The sequence below is a fragment of the Euphorbia lathyris genome, chromosome 2, assembly GCF_963576675.1.
Source record: "Euphorbia lathyris chromosome 2, ddEupLath1.1, whole genome shotgun sequence".
Classification (NCBI taxonomy): domain Eukaryota; kingdom Viridiplantae; phylum Streptophyta; class Magnoliopsida; order Malpighiales; family Euphorbiaceae; genus Euphorbia; species Euphorbia lathyris.
In genome coordinates this window covers 50,160,040-50,184,867 of record NC_088911.1, presented here as the reverse complement: position 1 = coordinate 50,184,867, position 24,828 = coordinate 50,160,040, and the positions used below count along the sequence as shown (strand labels likewise).

Genomic DNA, 24,828 nt, shown 5'->3' with positions numbered 1-24,828 from the left:
TATATTATTACTTTTTATATATAATAAATAAAATATATTTTTACATTTTAATTTTAAAAATTTAAATTCCAATTGATACATCTTAAACTCTAAATATTATATCTTGAAATCTATAAACTCTACTCCTTAAAATATATTAAAAAATAATAATTTTATTAGTTTAATATAATTCAAAATTATAATGCGACGTAATTATTTTCTTCGTAAAAGAATATATTTTCGTTGCAATTATCTTTATGAAAAGACGAAAAAATTTCTGTTTCCTATTGGCCCAACCCAACGAAAATGGGCTAAAGCTTTTTTCTTTCCTTTGATAGAAAAAATGGGCTAAAGCTAGATATATGAACATAGTTTCATAAACATAAAACACAAATGATAATAATAGTGATTGAATTTGAATGTAAAGATTGTTAGAGGGCAGCCATGGAAGCTAGCAACAGTGAGGACTTTGCAGTGGGCTGCTTGCTCTCAATCAAAACTACTCTAGGTGACGAATTCCAAGGCCAAGTCATCACCTTCGACCGCCCCTCCAACATTCTTGTTCTTCATATCCTTCTTTTTCAACTTTCATTTTGCTTCCTATTTTTTGTTTTTGTTTATCTAACCCTAATTTTTTGGATTGCTGCTGTTCTTTGTTTTTGTGTTTGACATTCCTTAACTATTTTAATTCACAAGAGGGATCAAAAGCTGGGACTAGGAGAAATATAAGATTTTTGAAAGCTAATTATATCAAAGAGTTTTCATTTCTCGGTCAAGCCGATGATCCACTTGATTTCAAGAAGTGTTATATTGATCTTCAGAGCCTTCAAGCTAGAGAGGAATTGGCCTTAAGGTGATTTCAGTAATTGGTATAAACCTACTTTCGGATCTGATATTGCCCCTTTTCTTCAGTGTTTTTGTTTTTATGCGTGACTGATTTTGGGATCGATTGGGTCACAGGCAGGCTGAAGCAGAAGCGGAAAGGATTGGAGTGGGTGTCACCCCTGAAGCTCAGAACATTTTTGATGCCTTATCTAAGACGTATGTTTCTTATCCCTATTCTATGCTTTCATTCCTTTTCCTAGACGTATTGGATTTCCCTTCTCATTCTATTTTAACTATGCAATCCAGCAAGTTACGCATTAATTTTCAGTTTGTCTAATATTTAGTGTTGCATATGTAAATCAATTAGCGGAGTTGAGTTTCAACTTATCTAATTATGGGATATTTACTATAGTTTGTTGAAGAATTTGATTTTCTAGTGTTGCTAATAACAAGTAATAACAGGTTGGGGCTTGTTGCCTTATAACATGAAATCAAAGGTGCACCTCCAATATATAATTTAAACTATCTTGATGTGATCCTATAATGGATATGGATTTTGTTGGCTTGAACAAGTTATTTTTTGAGGATGTGCGTTCACTTGGAGGCTTCCATGGGTTTGATACTTAGCAGACCTTAATATGACTTAGGAGACCGTATATTATATTATTAGGACTTTAGGAAGATTTTTTGTCCAAAGCCACAGACTAAGCGGATGGTTGGAGATAAAATGGATGTTGGGAAGCTTGCAAATATTATATATTCTTTGTAGGATGTGATTGTTGAAACAGATGTTTCGATTGTCTTTCTGCTGTCTTGACAAAAGATGGTCTACAAACGCTTGGAAGTTAGTAACTGTACTATTTTTAGCATAGTATTATAAAGTATTCAGGGAGAAACTAGTAGACGATACAGATGTGTGATAGCACAAGGAAATTCAATGATCCTACATGTATGTGTCACTTAACTTTTAATTTGGGCATTTCAGTTAAAACTAAAATGAGAATGTGCAAATTGTTTTCTGTGGTGGTGTGATGGCAAAAGGTCTGCCAAGTGTAAGATGATATGCTGCAGTTTTTGGCGTGAGATGGCAGAGAAGTATTCATATATGCAGTTATTTAGTGTTTTATTATGATTTTAGTAGATGATCTGAAAATTATTTGGGAGCTAGAGCTCAAAGTTTATGCATCTGGTGTGATGAATTTGGAGAATACTAGCGCAAGGAGGGTCTTGGATGTCATTGAGTTGCTAGGAACAATAGTCCAAAATCCTTTTAGAAGCAGAAATTGGAAAACAATAGAAAGAGGAGCAAGGAGTCTCACTCTCACACTGGCATTCGTGCGTTTAAACGACAAAGCTGAAAATTTAGGATTGTCTTGTCAGAAGTACAAGGAGAATTTATTACCTATCTCTTGACAGCCACTGTTTTGCACTTTCTAGTTCTTGTAGAGCTTGTAGTATTAAGATAACTATTTTGACTCCAAAAGACTTTCCTGGGTTCAAATAAAGCAGGCATAAGACTCTCAGATTTCCTAGGTCTTCACTGCCAAAAACTTAAACCATACCACTGCTACATAATTTTCAAATTGAACAGTAATTTAATTATAAATTTGTAAATTCTGATCTCAAAACCATAATACTGATAATCAAAATTCACTGTTAGGTACATGCATAACAACATCAAGCCTTACTCCTGAGTAGTTGGAGTCGGCTATATGGATTCTCTTTTCTATTCATTCACTGGTAGGTTCAGGCCTAGATTGGATAGAATTCCTAAATCTCTTCTAGCTGATTACAGAGTCAAAATTTGCATAGAAAATCCTCAGCTCATACCTCTATCAGTTTTCTTGGAATGTATTGATAATTTCTTATGTTCGTGCTGTTTGAATCTTCTGCTCCAAGTGAAACTTTGCAACTTATATAATTATGGGTTCATTGTCTCTACTATGAAGAATTGTTCAGGAATTATGAGCTCCATTTGATTGATTAATAAACAACTCATATCATCTCTTTCCTCATACTGTTGAACTACACGTCGCACATAACTCTAAGCTTTCAAACAGAGTATGAGTTATGTACTATGGAATTTATTTTTCTAAGTAGGGCTACATTTCCTTCAACGAGCAGTTATCAGATCTTATACACAATCTTATTGCTTATAAACCAGGCTTCCAGTGCGCTGGGAGAAGACTACAATAGTGGTTATGAAAGAAGTGCGAGTTACAAGTCCGTATCTCCCAGAATGTGTAATTGGAGGAACACCTGCTGCTAATGAAAGGGTGAAGAAAGTGGTAAGCCGTTCATTCAACAAAATGAATTTTTTTTATAAGAAGTTAGTAATTTAAGTGTTGATTGTATTGATCCCTTTTCAGCTGGTGTTGGAAAGGAAGAGGTTGCATTCTCGTGGTGGGAGTCAGTAATAGTAACGCATCCTATGCGATCAGGAAAGTAGTTGAAGGAATGCAGCTTACCGCCCTCAAACCTTAGCATGAACTTTCACAGCAAAAACATATAATTCCATGCTAAGACAGTTTTCAAGTTGTGTTGCTGAAGAAACAGTTTCCAGCATAGGATGAATTAGTAGCTGTTTTTTTCACTCTACTGCCTCTGGCTTTTCATTCAGCAAAATCAATGGCAGGCTATCCAGTTTTCGATAGCTGTCTGCTGCATGCCCTCGCGGTTTTCGTATGCCAAATAATACTCTCAAAAAATTGTTCACTCTTCTCATTATTGAATTGTTACTAATTTATAATTGAGTATGCATCGAGTGGCTACTTAGCAAATTAATTTTTCCGTCATTTGCAATGTAGATGATGCTCATTTTCACAATTACAGTGTTTGAGCCTCTGCTTTCTTTATTTTTGGAAGGTGGAATCAACCTAGAGAGAAACAAAGAATCAATCTTTTTTCCTTCTATATATATATTGAGAACAATTCGGGAAAGAAGGGAGATAGGTGGAGGCAAGGGGTGGCTGAGGGTACCGGTGCACCCCAATTGCCGGGAAGCTCTCCTGTATCGCTGAGATTTATCTAATATCAGCCTCAAAATTCAATAATCTAAATATTTTTTTCAAATGAAAGAAGGAAAACACATAAGCTCTCTTTCTCTCTCTGCCTGCTGAAGTCTCTTTCTGGCAGAGCAAAAAACAATTCTCGGAACTTTTTTGATAGTATCAGTTATGTGTAGGAAAATAGTACCAACGGAAGAAATTAAAAGGAGGAGACCTGCAAAGCACAAGTTCAGGAAACACAAAGCATAAATCAAGGGAGAAATTTAAAAAATAAAATAAGGCAATACCTTCTTTAATGGCAAAAAAATAAATAGTAGGAGAGAGAAGCACTTTGAAATTCATTGCTGTAGAGAGGAAGAATATAAAGAGAGGAGAGAGAAAGAGGGAAAAGGTTAAGGACATACTGATAATTTGAAATGCATTACTATTGAGTTACATTGATAAGGTAAGTAAAAGGAGATATTCAAGTGATAAAAAATAAAGATATATATTTTTTTTTTTTTTTTTTTTTTTTTTTTTGGATAAAGGCAGATTTATACTTTATTTATCTACCATATGGTAGAAATTTGAATCTAATGTGTCCAAGTAAGAGAAAATTTAGCCATTAAGTTATCAAAAATTTGAAATAACTAGGTTTAATTGTTACATTGAATCTGTCAAATAAGTTTATCAATAAATTGAATTGGGTTAAGGTGTAAAAATACTCCTAACGTTTCGAGCCGGAGCAATTTTACCCCTAACGTCTAAAATGGTGCAATTTTACCCCTAATGTTGGAAGTCAATAGCAATTCTACCCCTAACCTTAATAAATTGGATCAATTTGAGAAATAATTCATCAAACTATCTTCTCGGTCATGAATCTTGTTATCTACATTTCATACGTGTGTCATTCTATCAGTAACAAATCACAAACATTCATTGGGATGTGAAAAAAAATAAAAAAAATACTGTTTTTTTGTACGGATTAGACAAAAAAAATTCAAAAAATCCACCGAATTTATAAATATTAATCTCAAATTCTATAATTAAATTATAAAAAACATGAAATCCTTTTTTTTAGAACGAATTATTATTTTTCAGTTGATGCAGAATAATGAACAAAAATATCTGTATTTTATAATAGTGTCTGGTAAAATTGCTCTTGGCTTCCAACGTTAGGGGTAAAATTGCACCATTTTAGACGTTAATGATAAAATTGCTTCTGGTCCAAAACGTTAGGGGTATTTTTGCACCTTAACCCAATTGAATTAGTTTTTTTACTTTTTTTTTTGTTATTTGTAATTATATTATTAACATAATAAAAAAAATTTAAACACATTAACAAAATAAATCTATAATTAACTTATTTGTGATAGATTTAATTATTAGCATATGTATTTTTTTAATTGTGTTAGTATATTTATTACTTTACTCATTTATAAATTAAAAATATATTTCACTAACCTATTTACTATATAAAAATATGTTTAATTACCTGTCAAATATATTACCTAAATCATTTACTAACTAAAAATATAATTATCTACAAATATACAACCAAATATATATAAATTATACATTTGTAAATAAATAAATTTACATACTTTATTTGTTGGAAGATCCTTTAATGTTCTTTCACACTAAAATCATTGAAGCATAATAAATAGGAGGAAATACAAAAATAAACTATCTGGCTTGAATCATTTTCAAACATAAATTATGTGGTTTAAAAGTTGACAAAAAGGTATTTTGAGGTTGATTGCGTTAGCAAACATAATCTAAATTGACTAACAGTGTTAAAAAAGTTTAAAATCAAATGAAAAAGAGTTAATTTCGTTTTTATATTTATTTATTTATACAAGCTGTGGTACGGGGCGGAGTAAATAGACTTGAAAGAGAGAGACTTGAAGAGAAAGAAATGAGAGAGATAGTAAGTTTGAATTTTTATTTTTGTTTTGTGGGTTGTTTGTGACAATTAGATAATAAAGAGTTTAATTTCTAAAATAAATAAATACAAAGACAAGATTAACTCTTTTTCTTTTGACTTTTGATTTTTTTTTTAATACCGTTAGTCAATTTGGATTGTATTTGTTAACGAAATCAACCTCAAAATACATTTTTGCCAACTTTTAAACCACATAGTTTATGTTTGAAAATGGTCAATTTTTGTACTTTCTCCTAATAAATAAAATAAAACAACAATATCACTTAGTTAAGTAAAATTAAGTATAAAAAAATGTTAGAATTTGTAATTATCATACCTTAATTGTTATAAAGAAGCGAAAAGAGTAAGAAGAAGAATGAATAGTGTAAGAAGAAGAATGTCAAATGGTAAGTAGAAGAAGGTATAAAAAGAGTGTAAATGTAAAAGAATTTATCTTTGTAAGAAGAAGGTAAGAAGAGTTTAACTATAAAGTATGTGAAAGTTTAATTGTTTACATCAAATAAATAAAAAGGAGTAGGGTTTAAACAACATTTGTACCGAGCACTACTGACTGGCTTGTTGACTCTGGAGCCACTCATCATCTAGCTGCGGACCTAGGGAATCTCACTGTTCATTCAGAATATGATGGCCCTGAAGAAGTTACAGTTGGCAATGGTAATACAATTCCTATCTCTCACATTGGTCATTCTAAATTACGTCTTTTTGATTCCTCTGTTCAATTTCGAAATATACTTCGTGTCCCTAAAACTGTTCACAATTTACTGTCTGTTTCCTCTCTAACCCAATCTAATCCCATCTCCGTTGAGTTCTTTGCTAATCACTTTGTTTTGAAGGATTTGGAGACAAAGAAGGAAATCTACAAAGGACAAAATAAAGATGGTCTATACACCATGTCCCTTCCGCCGACCGTACCTCATAGAGTTCGAGCCTTTAATGTCTCTCTTTCGCAATGGCATTCTAAATTAGGCGATGCAAATTTTCCAATTATTAAGAAAGCACATTGTTTGAATAATATTCCTTTCAATAATAATAAAGATCATGCTCTATGTGATTCCTGTGTTAGAAATCTTAGATTTCATCATAATATTAGACAAACATAATTGCCCAGATGTTTGAATAAGATGATTTTCACAAACACTTAATAACAGTCAGAAGAGCGTACCTTGATCCATGATAATTATAATCGAGTTCTTCTGGAATCACGAGAATTGTGTTTCTCTCACTTAACCCTTTAGACTTTACAGATTTTCTAGATGGAGAGAAAACGACTTTTAGATAAGTTAGAGAGAGGACCAATTCTGATTTATGTTCTATAAATATACCTTCCATCAAGGTATCTCTTCATCCATAAGGTACCTTTTCATTAATGAACCAATAGGATTCAACGTACCCTTTGGTTAATCAAACATGATGATTGATCGTACCCTTACGTGAACTGACCAATAGCATTTATTGTTTTATTTTATCAAACTACATAAGTATATAATATACTAGGACCATATTCTAACTTGATATAAATTATGGAAAATCCAACATTCTCCCACTTGGTCCGTGTGAAATTATATATATACAGTTTAATAACAAACATAAGGCGCGCATTAAAAAATAAACCCATTACCATACTGGTCAAACATAAAGTCATTGTTAAGCAATAAGACTAATAAGGATCATAGCGGTTGTATGTCAGTTCATCGACATAGTCCCTTCCATGTATCACAATATAAATCTTATACTCAAAATAAATTATAATAAGTTTTTCATGATGGTCCAACAATAATGTCTTTGTTAGAGACTATATCCTGTTTAATGCCCATTATGCATTCATGTATATATACTATTTATAAGAAACAAGATATAAAAATTTATATCAGAAACAATATGTAAATGAGCTCAGAGTGTCAAATACATTATATCATAAAATATAATTATAACATCATCATTAATGATATTTGATAATCCCCATTCTTTCAACATGTTCACTAAACACCTTAGGGGATAATCCTTTTGTCAACGGATCCGCAACCATAACATTTGTGCTAATGTGTTCTATTGACACTCTTTGTTTCTGAACTTCTTCTTTAACAACAAGGTATTTAATTTCCATATGCTTAGCACCTTGAGAATACTTGTCGTTTTTAGAAAATAAGACTGCTGCAGAATTATCACAATAAATTTTCAGTGGCTTGACAATACTATCAAAAATTCCAAGTCCTGAAATAAAGTTCTGCAACCATATGAATCGTGGCCTCAAAGCATGCCACGAAGAATCCTTTTAATATATGCTTTCTGAGACAATCCCAATAATCTTTGTGATATGTCATGAAATATTTCTATTCCAATCACATAGAATGTCTCACCCATATCTTTCATTTCAAATTTCTTTGGTTTGACGTAATAAACCAAGATCGTTAGTTGCAAGTAAGATATCATCAACATACAGAACTAGAAATATAAACTTACTCCCACTGATCTTCAGATATATACATCGATCAACAATATTTTCCTTAAATCCAAAAGATGTGATGGTATCATTGAACTTAAGATACCATTTCGGGGAGCTTATTTTAGTCCATATATTGACTTTTTAAGTTTACACACCATATTTTCATTTCCTTCAACCACAGATCTTTCTGGTTGAACCATATAGTTCATATGAAATGGACCATACTCGGGAGGTAAGGAATTAAGAACAAACGTTATTAGGAAATTTTCATTCACTTCCATTCCCATAGACTTTAGTCTTGTAGAAATATTAGACATTTCAATAATATCTTGATGCATGGTACAAGAACCATCAAACTTAATAGTGGTTAAAGTACCCATTAGTGTCCCAGCAAGAGACTTATCAGCATACTTAGACTGGGAACATTCTTCCACAAATTTCATAAATTCCCTAACACTTTCTGTTTTATTTATTGTGGACGGTTCGACAATTGGACGTTTCCAATGCATTTTTACATGGTGAGCTTGATGATGTTATTTATATGCAGCAGCCCCTAGGCTTTGTCAATCCTCAATTTCCATCTCATGTTTGTCGATTAAAGAAGAGTTTGTACGGGTTAAAATAAGCTCTTCGTATCTGGCATCGTAGTCTCACTCAAGCTTTAGTGTCTCTCGGTTTTGTGTGATCCAAAGTCGTTTCATCTCTTTATTCCTTTAATCATCGAGGTGTTAAGTTGTTTTGTTTATTGTATGTTGACGACATACTTATTATGGATTCTCACACTACTGCAATTCAGAAGCTTGTTTCTCAAATCCAGTCTCAGTTTCCCATCCGTGATCTTGGGTTACTAAACTATTTTCTTGGTCTAGAGGCTTCATAGGGACAACTTCAGGTCTCCATCTTAATCAACATAAATACATACAGAATCTCCTTACCAAGGCTCAGATGACAGGTGCCAATGGTATCTCTACCCCGTCGTGTCCGTCAAGTAAATTAACTATTATCGGTGGTGAACCATTTTATGATCCCGGATTATATCGTAGTATTGTGGGTGGCTTGCAATATACCACTATTACTCGACCAAATATTAGTTTTGCAGTCAACAAAGTAAGCCAATTTATGCATTGCCCCACCTTAGAGCATTGGAAAGCAGTCAAGCAAATTCTTCGCTATTTACACTCCATATCGACACATGGTATGCATTTTCACCATGGTCATACCTTTGATGTCACACCCGACCCTGAACGACCTCAATCGGCATTAGGTGTGAAATAAAAAGATCTCAATCAACACTTAGTAGTCTCCAAATTATCCAAATATCATAAATTTCAAACTTTTCAAAGTATTCCTCTTAAATGTATATTCTAAACAAATCCATATTCCTATTACATTAAAACCTCAACATATTTACCAACTTCATCATATTACAGTTAAATACTAAAGTTCTAATAATAATTCTAACAATAAGCAACAACTTCCGATTCTTGCCTAATCGGTCGGTAACCTTCTCTCTATCCTGTACGTTCTCACTTAAAAACATTAAAACATTTAAAAATGTGTGATAAAAATCTCAGTAAGTAATTATCAACTACATAAAATACTTATACTCAAAATAACTATATATATATTAATTTCCAAAATACATTATATAAAATTCATATTCTTAAAATAATAAAATACTCGAAATAGTACTTATTCTCAAAATACCAATCATAGTCAAAACGCAAATCAATGTATTAAATTACTTAAGATAAAACTCGTGTTCAAAATAGCTATATACATTTATTTGGTTAAAATCACAACTATACAAAATAAATAGGTTTGCAATTAACCATTTGCTAAAATCAACCGTAAATCAATAAATACTTCATAAATCGTATTTCGATAAATACTTCATAAATCGTATTTCGATAAATACTTCATAAATCGTATTTCGATAAATACTTCATAAAATGTACCTCAATAAATACTTCACAAATCGTATATCAATAAATACTTCATAAACTGTATATCAATAAATATTTCGCAAATCGTATCCATCCGAGAGATAATCTTCGTATGTATCAATCCCCACAATATAATATAATTGAGATATCTCATTATTTTGCCTAACCCGCATAGTCTTACTCAACACTTCTTTGCCATACCCGATAGGTCTTTCAACTGTGTACACATGCCGTATTTCTTACCAAATACGGACTTTAATTAAAGCCACCAGTAGACACCGAGTCGGAGGACCTGTGACGAAAACCCATAACAAGACGGTTGAAGCGGTTCATTCCGATAATTTAAACAATAAAAATCACGAAAGGGTCCGTAAGGATTGCGTGTCGTCAAGTGGACGGCTCGCGAGTGCTCAGCGGCGTTGGACGAGCGCCTAGCGGCGATCGGCGCACGCCCGACGGCAGTTGGGCGCGCGCCCAGCAGTGTAGGGCGCATGCCCAGCAGCAGCTGGGCGCACGTGCCCAACCTACGTTGGGCGCACGCCCAACATCCGTTGGGCGAACGCCCAACGTCTGTTGGGCGCGCGTGCCCAACGTTGGTTGGGCGCGCGTGCCCAACAGAAGTTGGGCGTTCGCCCAACCAAAGTTGGGCGTCCGCCCAACCTGTTTTGGGCGTCGCCCAACTCTCGTCGGGTGATGCCCAACTCTCGTCGGGCGACGCCCAAAACTTTTGGGGATCCGTGCCTATAAAAGGCACGGATCCCCATGCATTCAAGAGGAGGATTTTTGGGGAGCTTCTCACTCTAGACATTTTTAGAGAGAGAAAGTTAATTTTTTGGGAGAAAACATTTTTTTCCTAAAAAATCCAAATTTCCTAAAAGTTAAATATTTTACCAAAACACCGAAAAATCATAATTCGTGGAATCAACCGACTTCAGCTGTCAATACCGATCTTGAGGTATTATCCGAGGACTAGACTCGTTTTATTTTATTTATTTTCTTCATTTATTTATTTTTAGGATGTAGTTTTATTTATTTATTTAGTTATTTATTTATCACATTTATTTATTTTTCCGTATTTATTTAAAATTCCGTCACGTATTAAATAAACGTTTGGTTTTGTTTTGAAATAAAAAACCTCGTCTTAAGTCCCCAATACGAACCGTGATCCCGTTTGAGGGTAGTTCGGGATTAAAACGTTGTATATATATAAATTTTAGAAAAATCCTTTTTAATTAACGTTTTAAAATAAAACATCGATTAGGGAGGTTTCGTTGTAGACTATGACCCGATTTGGGGTAGTTCGGAGGCCCAAAATGATAGAATAGAGTAGATTTAAAGCCTTCTAATGAATCTGGAAAGTATAAGGACTGCTGTTGATATTCTTCCATTTCTGTCACTAACAGCAGATTAGCGACGGATTTACCGTCGGTAATATGCTGGAATCCGAAAATTCCTCTTTTAACCCTCTTTTCTCAACTTTTTGATATTTATACTTGTATACATATGTATTTAATTATGAAATATATTTATAAAAATTATTTTTGAGTCCTATAACTATTAATTACGTATTATGTAGCTATATATTTTATATTTGGAACTTAATTCATTTTGATTTGGTTTTGTAAAGTATTATATTTGTATATATATATATATATATATATAGTTTTTGGCTCATTTAAGTTATATTAGTCATTATTTAGGATGGAAGTTATTTTCTATATATTTATTACTTAAAACTAGTTTGAACCAAATGTTATTCTTCACATTTATGAACTTTGTTCATTGTTTTACATGTTTTGAATTAGAATAAGAATGCATTATATTTAGTATTTTTCATTTTCTTTATTATACCATATAGTATCTTTTACTCGTTTTTATCTATAGATATATCCTTATTTTTAGATAAAAATGTGTATATATATGTATTTTCACTCTATTTTTGTATATATGTGTATATTTCAAATGTATTTGGTTGGGTGAATTTGGCCTTGATTTGTTAATTGTTGTGATTATGAAGGTTAAAGAGAGTGAAAATGGGGAAAATAAGCCACAAAAGGATTTCAATTCAATTGTGTAAATTAAAGGCATTTGGAGACTTTCAAAATGTAAATAAGAGTTTTTGATTTTTTTTTGGTTCCAAGTGGTTTTCTAGAATGTCACGTTTCGAAACATTAATTCGTTCCAACGACGGATTAAGCGAACCTTGTGATTAAAACCGTTTTCATTGTAAATAACAGAGTTTTAAATCGTTTTCCTAACTAAACAGTTTTGTACAAAATTAATGGACTTGTATGCTTAATCACGTTTTCTTGTTAAAACTTCTCATTTCAACGTTTTCAAACACTCGAGTCGTTCCAACGACGATTCAAGTGAACATCATATAAACTAACGGGGTTTTGAAACGTACCTAAGTCATTCCAACGACGATTAAGGTACGAACCATGTAAATAAACTCGTTTTTGGGAGTGAGATTAGCGTAGATGTAATATATGATATAAAGCATAACTCACACTGTAAATAAATCAATTCTTTCTTCTATCCCCCCCTCTCTCCTATACGCTTTAAATTCATGCAAAATGGGTGATTCTTTAATAAGATGGCTTTCAATAACATGCTCAAAACGGTTTTCAAAGCGAGAAAGAAAAGGTTTCAAATGAATTTTAAACTTAAAGAAATATACGATTAGTCCGTTATCGCCTGACACGCTAAGTAGGAGGCCGGTGGTTCATAACCGGGCGATGTCGGGGTGCCTAGTAGCCTTTCTCCGGAAAGGAGCTAGCCTTCTCGGCTCGTACCTAAGTTTCTCGAACCCTCACCGGTCTCCCGCAAGGGATCGGTGTTCATTTTCCCATTCGTGGGTGGCGACTCTTCCATACTCCAGGCTCCGGTCATGCCGAGCAGCTTGATTCCGCGATTGGTTTCTTTCGGCGCTAATCACAACATCTGTCGTCAATGGTGTCCACCCCCCGGTCCGCCCGGGCGAGGCCGCGGCACCTACAAGTGGCGACTCTGATGGGGAAGCGAGAAATTTGATTCCGGAAGGCGTGTATTAAGCCCTTAACGGGGACGGATCGTATTATTTCTTTTCGTATGCATTCATAAGCATTATTGCAAACCTTTTGGGTAATTTCTGTGAAACCTCTAGCGAGAGTCCATTCGTCGCTCGAAAGAGGCTAGTGTAAGTTCCCCCTTGCAGTAAGGCGCCAAAGGGTCCCCATCCATTCGTTAGGGGCGAATTTGTGCGGTCCTGTGAGGTCCCGCGATCAGTCGTGTCAGCATATAGTAGCCTTAGAAGTTGCCATAGGATTACCCATTACCATTTTTGATGTGATAAATGAATCAATTCGTGTTTTAAAATTGCCATGATACGTGTCTAATCCTAAACTATGTAAAGAAAATGAAACGATGCGTTAATATATACTCTTAAACCGATATATAAACTACCCCAAAGTATCGAAACGATTCGAACTAAAGACGACTTAGTCATCTCGTGTGAATGAACTTGTGCGACCCGTCTGGTCCCTATCCGTGTCCCGAAGAAGGCACATGTTCAGGAAATATGTTGTGACGTAAGCACGTATTAGTACAAGTCGGTTTGGTATTAAGGATAGTTATATCTCGATTCAAAAGACTATATTAACGATAGCCGTTATTCACATTCTTTAAATACATTGGGATAAAGCGAGATTATGACGAAACGAAAACGAGGAACATTTCTGTTTTGAACAACCCCGTTGTAACGTAAAGAGTTTTGCAAACGTGGCCCGTCCCTTCCGAATAAAAGACAAGCTCTTATGTTATACCTTGCGTTGTTCTAAAGAGAAATGGACGTATCCGCGAAAGTGACTAAGAAAATAAAATGCAAAAAAACGACCAAAATCATTCCGTATCTACGATATATGTCAATCCCAAGAGTAGTTAAATAAAATGAACCAATAGCGTTAAATACATGCCTCAAACTGGTATACACGCCGTTTAAAATCACGAAGCCGAATTAAGCTAAGAAACCGCATGATTGCACCATATAGACGAGACTGTGGGTTTGACTAATGGCTCGATCATTTCGACCGTTACCAAACTACAAGAAATATGGCCCGACACGCGTGTTTGCTTAACTCGTGTCTAAATGAAAAAGAACGGTAATATCCCTGCTTCGAATAAGCATGCGATTCAACGAAACGTTGATTTTCTATAACCACGCTAGGATGGTATATCCCGTAAATTGGAAGAAATAAAAAATTGTGGCTAGCCGAAAAATTACTGCACGCTCAAATAAGACTCATCGTCTTTTCACGTAGCCAAAACGAGCAAGCGGATTCTTGACGCTAAAAACAAACACGTTACGCGATGAGTCCGTTCCCTAAAATAAAATCCCAAAAGTGATTTCATCATTAAATAAACACGTGGTTGCATCTCTCGATAGATCCAAAAGATCCCGTCGTAATTCAAAAATCGAGATACGAACCCACGCGAATAAAGGGGAACGAGTCATTGTCAATAACGAACGATTGAACCAAAAGAGTAACTCACGCCATGTCTAAAATCCGAGATAAGCTCAAAAGGAAGTTAAAACCCGGACTAACGTATCTCGCAAAATGACAAAAGACGAGTTATTCCGAAAGGACAATCCAATTTGGTCGATATCTTAGTCACTGAACGTTGATACGTCAAAACGAACTGTATTGTCTGGTGAATGATTTATTTTTCCGCAATAATAGACGACATCACGCGTCCCCTAGACCGCAATGTGAGCCCCAAACCAAAATCCTAGGAAAGAGACTTGGACCATCGAGTGTGTGGAGGAATAAGGGTGGAAGAGAGATGTTGTGATACGTGTAATTAGACTGACGTTTGTTCTTCTTATCTTATATATCCATAAATAAATAAACGCACACACCACGAATCATGCATATAAAATCATGCATACATACTAATGGATACCGTTCACGCAGACTTCATCATTAAGCGTTTGTGGTTTTGCGAGAGTAAACGGCTAGTCAGACAGTTTGATCAGCTACAGATTGACAGCTCTGAATCGGCGATTGTGGCTTTCGAATCATCTTCGTTCGAGTATACTCAGTCTTCGGCCAGTATGTCTGCGACCAATGAAAAGGTGGCCGAATTGGAAAATTCTGTGAACAACATTAATGATCAGTTAGCCGTGATTTTGGCCCAGCTAGCTGAACTGGCATTGAAGGATAACAAGTGTGGTAGTAAGCGCGCTGAGAATGAGGTGAACACTGGTCCCCGCTTCGGGAATGAGGATGACTATCAGGATTACATCCAGAAATAGCTTGAGAAGGAGAAAGCTAAGGAAGAGGAGTGGAAACAACACATCACTCAGGAGGTACAGGATCTACGTGGGGGAAGCTCTGGGAGTCAGGACTTTTATAACTTGAAGAACTGTTTATCGGCAACTGCTTTGCCTTTGAAATTCCGGCTCCCTGACATGAAGAAGTTCGATGGAACTGGGGATCCTATCGCTCACATGAATCAGTATGTTGCCGCGATGAAGCACACGATCTTGACTGAGGAACAAGTTCTTGGACTGTTCAATACTTACCTGGAGGGGGCTGCCCTCATGTGGTTTCACGCGTTGCCGCTGGTGACGAAGAGAGATTGGAAGGAGTTGGCGAAGTCATTCATCGCTCAATATAGTTTCAACACTATGCTTGAGGTTACGTTGAAAGAGCTAAAGAGCACTAAGCAGCAAGCTGGGGAGTCTTTGTCCGATTTTGTAATGAGGTGGAGAGCCAAGGCGGCAGTTATGAAGCAGAAGCCGCTTGAGCAGGATCAGATCCGAATGGTAATTGGCAACACTTTGCCATATATTAAGAATGAGCTGCGGTACATGCCTTTTACCGATTTCAATCAGATGTATAGTTGTGCCTTGACAGTTGAGGGGGATGGTGAGCCGAAGAAAGCTTATACCAAGTGGACGAAATCTGGATATAGTGCCGGAGGGCCAAGCGCGAGTACAGAATCTGCCGCAGCGAAAATGCTTGAACTCAACGCTATCGAGAAAATGCAGTTCGCCAAATTTGATCAAACCTACGCAAAAGTTTTCGAACGATTGCAGAAAAAGGGATTGTTGAAAGCCCTCACTCCTTATAACAAAGCACCGCCTACTCCGCAGATACAAGATAGGGGGTACTGCGAGTTCCACAGTAATTATGGGCACAATATTGAGAACTGTGAGAGGTTGAAGCATGAGATCCAAGATTTGATTGAGGAAAAGAAGATAGCTGATCCTTCGTCAGTGAACCCTTCCACTAGGCGTAATCCATTGCTTAACCATAGGGTGAGCATGATCGGGTCTGGGCTCGAAGAGGGTTTGGTTTTGGAATCCTTCGGGGAAAACGAAGAGGAGTTGTTGGACTCCGATCAGCAGAGTAATGTCGGAAATGGTTTATATGTGTCCTTTCTTGGCCAGGAGCAGGAGGATGAACCGATGGATGAAGGACTAGACGGCGGAGCACCATATGATGAAGATAGTGCCGAAGAGACCGGGGAAGGGTCGTCTCGAACTATTGTGCCAGAGTTGAGTTTATTCAGTGGGGTGGAGAATCCCGATGTGCACTTGCGCGAGTATATGCATGATATGTTTGTTGAATCCTTTGGGGTGGACGAGGTTGCTCAGTGGTTCCACCATTCATTGATAGGCGAGCCTTTGAGGTGGTTCCACTCATTGCCCGACTCCTGCAAGCATGATTGGGAACAGTTGTCCGATCTATTCCTAGAGAAGTACAAGAAAGCTAAGGATAGGACCGCGGAGCGTTTTGCGCTGCAAATTGGGCCTATTAAACGTCCGTTGCCAGCTGTCAGTAAGTATAATGGCAACAAGGATCGGATGGAACACCTTCACTTCTACTTATCGGCCATGGGGCCTTTGGGTTTTAACAAAGAAGAGATTACCAGTCTGTTTTGCAATTCACTGATGGGGGAACCGCTGATGTGGTATATGTCTCTTCCGATGCGTATCAAGTGCGATTGGGCCGTGATGACTAAGAGGTTCATTAAGGAATATACGGTATGGATGCTTGCGGAGCAAACACCGGACTCGCCCTCTTACGAGACACCTGAAGCAGTATTAGCAATGCCCAAGTATGGTGGATATCGGGATCCCGCTGAACACGCAAAGTTATTCCGCAACCATATGTATGACGCTGGGTTCCCTCAAAGTGAGTTACACGAGCACTTCCCGGAAACTCTCGTGGGAGAAGCCTTGTTGTGGCACCAAGGGCTATCAGAAGAAGAAATGGGTCATTGGATACCTCTTTGGGATGCGTTTGTATCAAGATATGAGATGTATGTTCTGTGGACGGGATCCCTGGAAGATCTAGACCGGATTAGGCAATTCCCCGAAGAACCGTTTGTGGATTATGCTAGAAGGTGGAGGTACCACTACGAGCTATGTCAAGAAACGATGAGTGATAAGGTGCAGCTCATGTGCATATAGAGAGGCGTTGTTCCGATGGCGGCAAGAAGGATGAACAGAGTGTCCCTCAGGGACTATGATGAGTTGATAGGCTGGGCCGTGTATGGATCGGCGGATCCCTTCTAAATTCGAACGTCCCTCACATGATGGATCTGATGGTCGTGGACATTTGGGGAAGTTCCTCGGAGGAGGAGGATGCCGATCGGAGAATTCTTATCAATATTTGGGATGAATCTGACGATGAGCCAGAGATTGCCGTTATGACAAGATCAGGTCAAGTGGCCGAGGGAAAGGCACCGATGGTGGAAACTAAGGTGGGAGAAGGATCGGCTCCCAAGCCGGATGATCAAGTCCTCGAGCAGTTAAAGAAAACACAAGCTAAGTCTATAGTGTGGGAAGTCTTGTGCCATTCTAAGTACCACCGTGAGAATTTGATGAAAGAGTTGCAGAATTTGGTCATTTCTACCGATACTGAGCCCGCGGCATTAGTAGGGGCAATCATGGCCCGGAAGAGAACGGAAATCACCTTCACCGATGAAGATCCCCCTGAAGAAGGGAAGGCTCACAACAAGCCTTTATACATCCGAGCTGAGATAAATGGGAAGAGGACGAGCTGTGTGATGGTTGATGATGGATCGGCCATTAACGTGTGTCCATTGAAGCTGCTATCCAAGTTGGGGATAGAGAAGGGAAATTTGATGGCCTCGGAGACTATAATTCGAGCTTACGATGATAGTCGCCGCCACATCGAGGGAGTTTTCAAGGCTAAGCTGAAAGTGGGGCCGCATGAGGAGGAAACTGAATTCACCGTGTTGGATATACCGGTAACTTTTGCTGTATTGTTGGGACGTCCATGGTTCCACAAGTTGGGGGGTGTACCCTCCACGCTCCATCAAATAATCAAGTTCCCCTACGGGGAGGAGATAGTGACGATCCGAGCTGAGAAACTGAGTTCGGTGGCTGCATTGGGAATTGAGCCTCAGCTTTTCTCCGGATTCCAGGTTTTCGGTATCTACGAGTCCAGCATGACCACCGACGTGATAAAGATGATGAAAGGGGGTTTCATCCCCGGTATGGGCTTGGGAGCACACCATCAAGGGTTGCCAGAATCTCCGAACTTCAAGAGTCAGAAAACCCGGAGGGGTTTGGGACATGAGCTGGGAGGTCCGTCCAACACAGGCAGTGAGGGAAACGTGGGCCTAAAGAAGTATTTTGTGAATGAGGGCCATGGGAAGCCTTATTCGGGAACTTCCGAGTCATGGACTAGCACTGAGGGAAAGGTTCTACCCGGCTTTGAGATTTTCAACGATGTCACCAGCTGGGGCAAAGGAGAGGCAAGCTGCTTCGTCGAGGAGATCATGATGTTAGATTTGAATGCCGAGGAGCAGGTCATCGCAATGGAAGCCACTGTGGGAGCGGTGGACGAGCCCGGTACCTCCAAGGCCTATGAGGAACCCGAGAACCCTGTTGATGACAATTGTATTATTGCTTTATTTGAATCTGATGATGTACTCGCCAATACTATCAATGAAATGAATTCTGATTTTGCTTACTTGCTTGATGTTGATTCTGATCATTCCATGCATTCTCATTCATATAACATGCCTACATTTGAAATCAATACAATAGAAATGTCAACTTTCAATCTTGGCACGGATGAAAATCCTAAACTTATACAAATTGCTCAAGAATTAACTACTGAAGAGAGGAAAGAATTTGAGAGAATAATTAAAAAATACGAAATAGTGTTTGCTTGGACATACGAAGATGCCAGGAATCGATCAATCAATCGTGACTCACCGTATTCCAACATACCCTGATGCTAGACCCGTGAAACAGAAACTCCGACGCATGAGGTCGGAATGGGCAGATAAGATCAGAGAAGAAGTAAAGAAACAGTTAGAGGCAGGTTTTATCGAAGTAATCGACTACCCTCCGTGGGTCGCCAATGTAGTGCCAATCGCGAAGAAAGATGGTAAAGTGAGAATGTGCGTCGATTATAGAGATCTCAACAAGGCTTGCCCCAAATATGAGTTTACATTGCCTCACATCAACGTATTGATCGACAGTGCAGCATCGAGTGTCTTGCACACGAATGTGGACGGCTTCATGGGCTACATGCAAGTTCAGATGGCCGAAAAGCACAAAGCGAAGACCTCGTTCACAACTGAGTGGGGAACGTACTGCTATAGAGTAATGTCGTTTGGTTTGAAAAACGCTGGGGCAACTTACCAGCGAATGGCTATGGCATTGTTCCACGATATGATACACAAGGAAGTGGAAATCTATGTGGATGACATGATGGTCAAATCGGAGACAAGAGAGGGGCATTTCGCTGCACTTGAGAAGTTTTTGGCCCGAATTGCAGAATTCAAGCTAAGGTTGAACCCGAAGAAGTGCTTCTTTGGTGTTTCATCGGGGAAAATCTTAGGCTACGTGATCAGTAACAAGGGAATCGAGGTGGATCCCGACAAGGTAAAGGCCATACAGGAAATGCCGGCACCAAGAAATGAGAAAGAAGTGAGAGGATTTCTGGGGCAGGTTCAGTATATCAGTCGGTTCATAGCACGACTCACTGCGATCTGCGAGCCGGTCTTTAAGCTGCTACGGAAAGATCAACCCACGGTTTGGAATGATAAGTGCCAGCAAGCATTGGAGAGTGTTCGGAACTATTTGTCTAATCCACCGATTTTGAGACCGCCTAAACTCGGAAAACCGCTTCTCCTCTATGTAGCGATCGAGGAGCGATCAATTGGGGCAATGCTGGCCCAGGAAGGGGACACAAGTGTGGAGCATGCAGTGTATTATCTGAGTAAGAAGTTCCTGGAAAATGAGTTTAAGTATAACATGATCGAAAAGACGTGCGTGGCAGTAGTACGGCTAACAAAGAAACTGCGGCACTATTTTCAATCTTACAAAGTAATCATTATTTCTCGGATGGATCCCGTGAAATATCTATACCGGACTCCGTCTCTAACAGGGAAGCTAGCCCGATGGTTGTTGCTCTTGTCCAAATTCGACATCGAATATGTAACGAAAAAGGTTATTAAGGGGAGAGCCGTAGCGGAATTTCTGGACAATCAGCCTCTAAATGCTGAAGAGGAGGAGATAAACTATGATTTCCCCGATGAGCACTTGAACGCAATAGAAGTTATACCGTGGAAAATGTTCTTTGATGGAGCGGTTAACTCGAATGGAGCCAGGGTAGGAGTGCTACTTATCTCACCAGAAGGGGAAAGGATTCCAATGGCGAAGAAGTTGTCGTTCCCTCTCACTAATAATATGGCCGAGTACGAAGCATGCATCTATGGGTTAGAGTCACTAGCGGCACTGGGAGCGTCATATGTCGAAGTCTGGGGCGACTCAAAGTTAATTATCGAGCAAGCCCAGGGAAATTGGGAAGTAAGAGAAGAGAGATTGCGCCCGTACCTAGACCAGCTAGGGGGGGGGTTAGCACAGAGGTTCGGTGAGTGTCGCTTTTATCATATTCCTCGAGTACATAACCAAGCGGCGGATGCTTTGGCCACATTAGTGTCAGTATGGGATAATCCTCGGAACCTTGCCTCGAAGCCTTTGGTGTTGAGGAGGTCCCACAAACCGTGCTATGAAGACGTAATGTTGTTGGGAGCGGATGAAAAACCTTGGTATTTCGATATCGTGAACTTCATGAAAAGTGGAACGTACCCGACAGAATCAGAACTTAGGGATCAGGCTGTGATCAGAAGGTTAGCTCAGCAATTTGTCATCAACAATGACTTGCTTTACAAAAGACACGCCGATGGTTTACAATTGAGGTGCTTGGATGAGGGAGAAGCCCGTGAGGCAATGGAGTCAGTACACTCGGGAATTTATGGAGCCCATATGGGAGGAGCAGTGTTAGCAAAGAAAATCGTAAGGCAAGGCTTCTATTGGCTCACCATGGAAAGAGATTGTAATGAATATGCGAAGAAATGCCATGATTGCCAAATCCACGGAGATTATAATCACTTGCCAGCTATGGAACTGCACGTGTTAGCACCTGATAGGGGTCAAAAACCCCTATCTTTGGGTACGGTTTTAGGACGGGTTTTAGCATTATTTAGTTAATTAGCGAGCATTTCTCGCATTTAAATGCTTTTGTGTGAGTTAGTTAGGAATTGGAAACGTTTTATTTATTTTTCGTTGTTTAGGCTCGTTTTATGACCAATTTAGGCAATTACGGCCAAAATGGCATGCATAGTATAATTCTGTTATTTTTTGAAGCTAATTGGTCCGTCAAAAGTCGCACCAAACGAAGCGTTTGCTCAAAATAAGCGATTGGCGGGTCAATTTAGCCTTTGGACTAATGTTATCTGGAGTTTCTGTACATGCGCAGGTATAAGTTCGGACGAAAAAGGGCATCGACGGCAGTCGGCAAGCACACGGGGGCATACCGGGCAAGAATGCTTGACGAGCGGGTCTCCGTAGGCCATGCCTGCTCGCCGAGCAGGCCCCTTGAGGCCTGCTCGGGCGAGCAGGATGCCTGCTCACCGAGCAAGCCGCCAGAGGCCTGCTCGCCGAGCAGCTCGCCCTGCTCGGCGAGCAGACCTGCGGGAATTGGTCAAAAAGACCAATTCCGCCCCCACGATGCCACGACGAACCCCACGACTTCCTACCTGCATAAGGACACGAAAATAGGTCAAAAAGAGGGCCGAGCCACGCCTATAAATAGAGTTTTTCCAATGTAAATCAGTATCTTTTATCTTTGTAATTTTCTTAGCTTTTCATCTTGAGAAATCCTCTCCACCTTCTCCATATCCTTCAAACCTCCATTGAAGACATCTCCGAAGCTCCGTTCACCGAGGATTGCTCAAGCTCCATCCTTAAGTCCTAGGAAGACGCCTGCATTGGTAGACAGGTTCCCTGAAAGGGATTTTTCTTCTTTTATATTCTGTCTAGCCTCTGATACATGTTATGAATCCTAGGCTCATTGTAACTTCGTGACAATACTTTCATCTTTGATATATATTATAGTTCTTGTTCATTCAATTGTTTTAATGCTTTAATCTTTGTCTTACGCTTTGTCTGATTGGTTTAACTCATTCGATAATCCCAAAATCAAGTTGGCACATATTGCGAGCTGAATCTGACCTAGTCAGTGCCTATAGGATTGACGACCCTATAGAAGATTAAGCCCAAATTGCTGAGCCTTAGAGCTAGTTTCGGCCTTACAAGGGAATCACGAACTAGGGACTTTAGGAGGATAGGTCGGGTTAATCGCCTTTTACACAAGTGACTTAGGTTTAAATTCAATTGCTTAAACAATCTATTTTCATTATCATCGTATCCCTTCATGTTCCTTCGGATAATTGCATTGGTAAAAGATCACTTAGGAGTAGTTTAACTTAATTAGGGGTAGAGTAACTTAATTAGGCGTAGAATAACTTAGTTAGAATCAGATAACTTAGCTAGGAATAGTATAATTCAACCTAGGAGTAGATTAACTTAGAAAAACCAACTCAAAACCCCCTAAGCCTAGATAACACCTGAAACCAAGTAACTCGATACTTGCAGAAATAAATCCTGTGGACGATAACCTGGACTTAACCAGAAATTTATTACTTGATAACGACGGGGTACACTTATCCCTTAGTGAGGCTTCTTCACGGAATCCGCATCAAGTTTTTGGCGCCGTTGCCAGGGATTTATTTCTTCTGCAATATCGAACCAAAGGTCGATTTGTTAGTTTAGGCATTCCTTGTGAATATCCTTTGTTTATATCGTTTATACTTGTTTATATATAATTCTTTATAACTTCTATACTTGTTCATATCTTTTGTATTTGTTCTATATACTTTTACTTATCAACTTTTGTGCTAGAACTTCACTTTTTCTCAGCATTCTCTGATCAATGAATTGGCAAGAAAGAGTCGAGTGGCAAGCTCAAAAGTTTACTATCCCATCAAGACAATACATTCATGCCTTGGAGAATGAGGCTCCCAATCCCTCCATGGCCGACTTAAATGAGAAAATGGATATCTTGATGACGAAACTGAGCCTCAACACCAATGAAAGTGTAAGTTTTGTGGGTAATCACCAAAGGTATAATTCTAACCCCAATTCTTACAGCTTTTATGGTAGTGATTGGAGGAGACCTCAACACTCAAATCTGTCCTACGGGAACCCTAACATGTTGAGGCCTCCAAATAGGTTTGTTAATGAGCACAGGGAAAACGAATTGGGAATGTTCCCTTACGAACAAGCAAGCCAAGTTCCTCCACAACCCTCTAGCTCACGAGATGAGGTGCTGTCCCTTTTGAAAGGAATATCAGCCCGACTTACAATCAACGAGGAGGTTTGCAAGGACTTGAGCAACCAATTGGCTCAAATAAACCATGAGATGCAAGAGCAATCCCAAGATGCTCTCCCATGCATAAAGGAAAACATAGAAATCCCACAAAGGGAATCAGCTCAAGCCATCTCCTTGAGGAATGACAAAAAGGTAGAACCAAGTCCACTATCACATGCATCACTCGAGGTAAGTGAGGAACCGGAAGCGGTAAGCAACCCCGGTTCAAAATCTGAAATTCTAAATCATGTGATAGAGATAAAAGATCAAATCAAAACTTGTGTATCTCAACTACCTTTTCCTCAAAAATTAGAAAAGTTTAGGTTTGCTTCATGCTCAGAAGTTTTCATTCTCTTCGACCTACCAAGAGAATCCAAAAGGGAGCAAACCAAACTTTTTCATAATATGTTTAAATTCGACCTCCTGCTTTCATTAAACTTATTAGAGGCTCTTAATCCGTTTTGTAGGTACGGATTATTTATTCAGGAATTTGAATTCCTAACGCGAATGTCAGCATACACCTAGGCGGGAATTCTATGTCGAGCTCACCGACTATAACGTAGCGCTTTTTGGGAGGCAACCCAAGTTTTAATAAAACTTTTCAGGTTTATTTTTAGATTATACATTGATATTTTAGTTTAGTGGTTTAGTTTTCGTTTATTTTATTTTATTTTATTTTTATTTTTATTTTTTTTAAGTGTTCAGGTTTAAAATAAAAATAATAATAAAAAAAAATTTGGCCCCAGGAGGCCCAGCTCGCCGAGCTGGGCACTCCAGCTCGCCGAGCTGGGCACTCCAGCTCGGGCGAGCTGGACACTGCCGCCCAGCTCGGCGAGCAGGGCCCAGCTCGCCGCGAGCTGGGCACTGCGCCCAGCCCGCCGCTGGGCACTGCCGCCCAGCCCGCTGCTCGGCCGCGATAAGCAAACTGTTCGGGATTTTTAAATCCCGAACGGAGCTG

The 24,828-nt window shown here is 38.6% G+C and overlaps 1 protein-coding gene across 1 annotated transcript; it reads left to right on the top strand.

Moving 5' to 3' along the window:
- Nucleotides 1-366: 366 nt before the first annotated feature.
- On the top strand, nt 367-3,594 carry LOC136218146 (uncharacterized). Its single transcript, XM_066004905.1, has 5 exons — nt 367-548; nt 674-832; nt 940-1,020; nt 2,969-3,092; nt 3,174-3,594. Exons 1-5 carry the CDS (start codon nt 424-426, stop codon nt 3,219-3,221), a joined length of 537 nt encoding a protein of 178 aa, XP_065860977.1. The 5' UTR covers nt 367-423; the 3' UTR covers nt 3,222-3,594.
- Nucleotides 3,595-24,828: the final 21,234 nt, after the last annotated feature.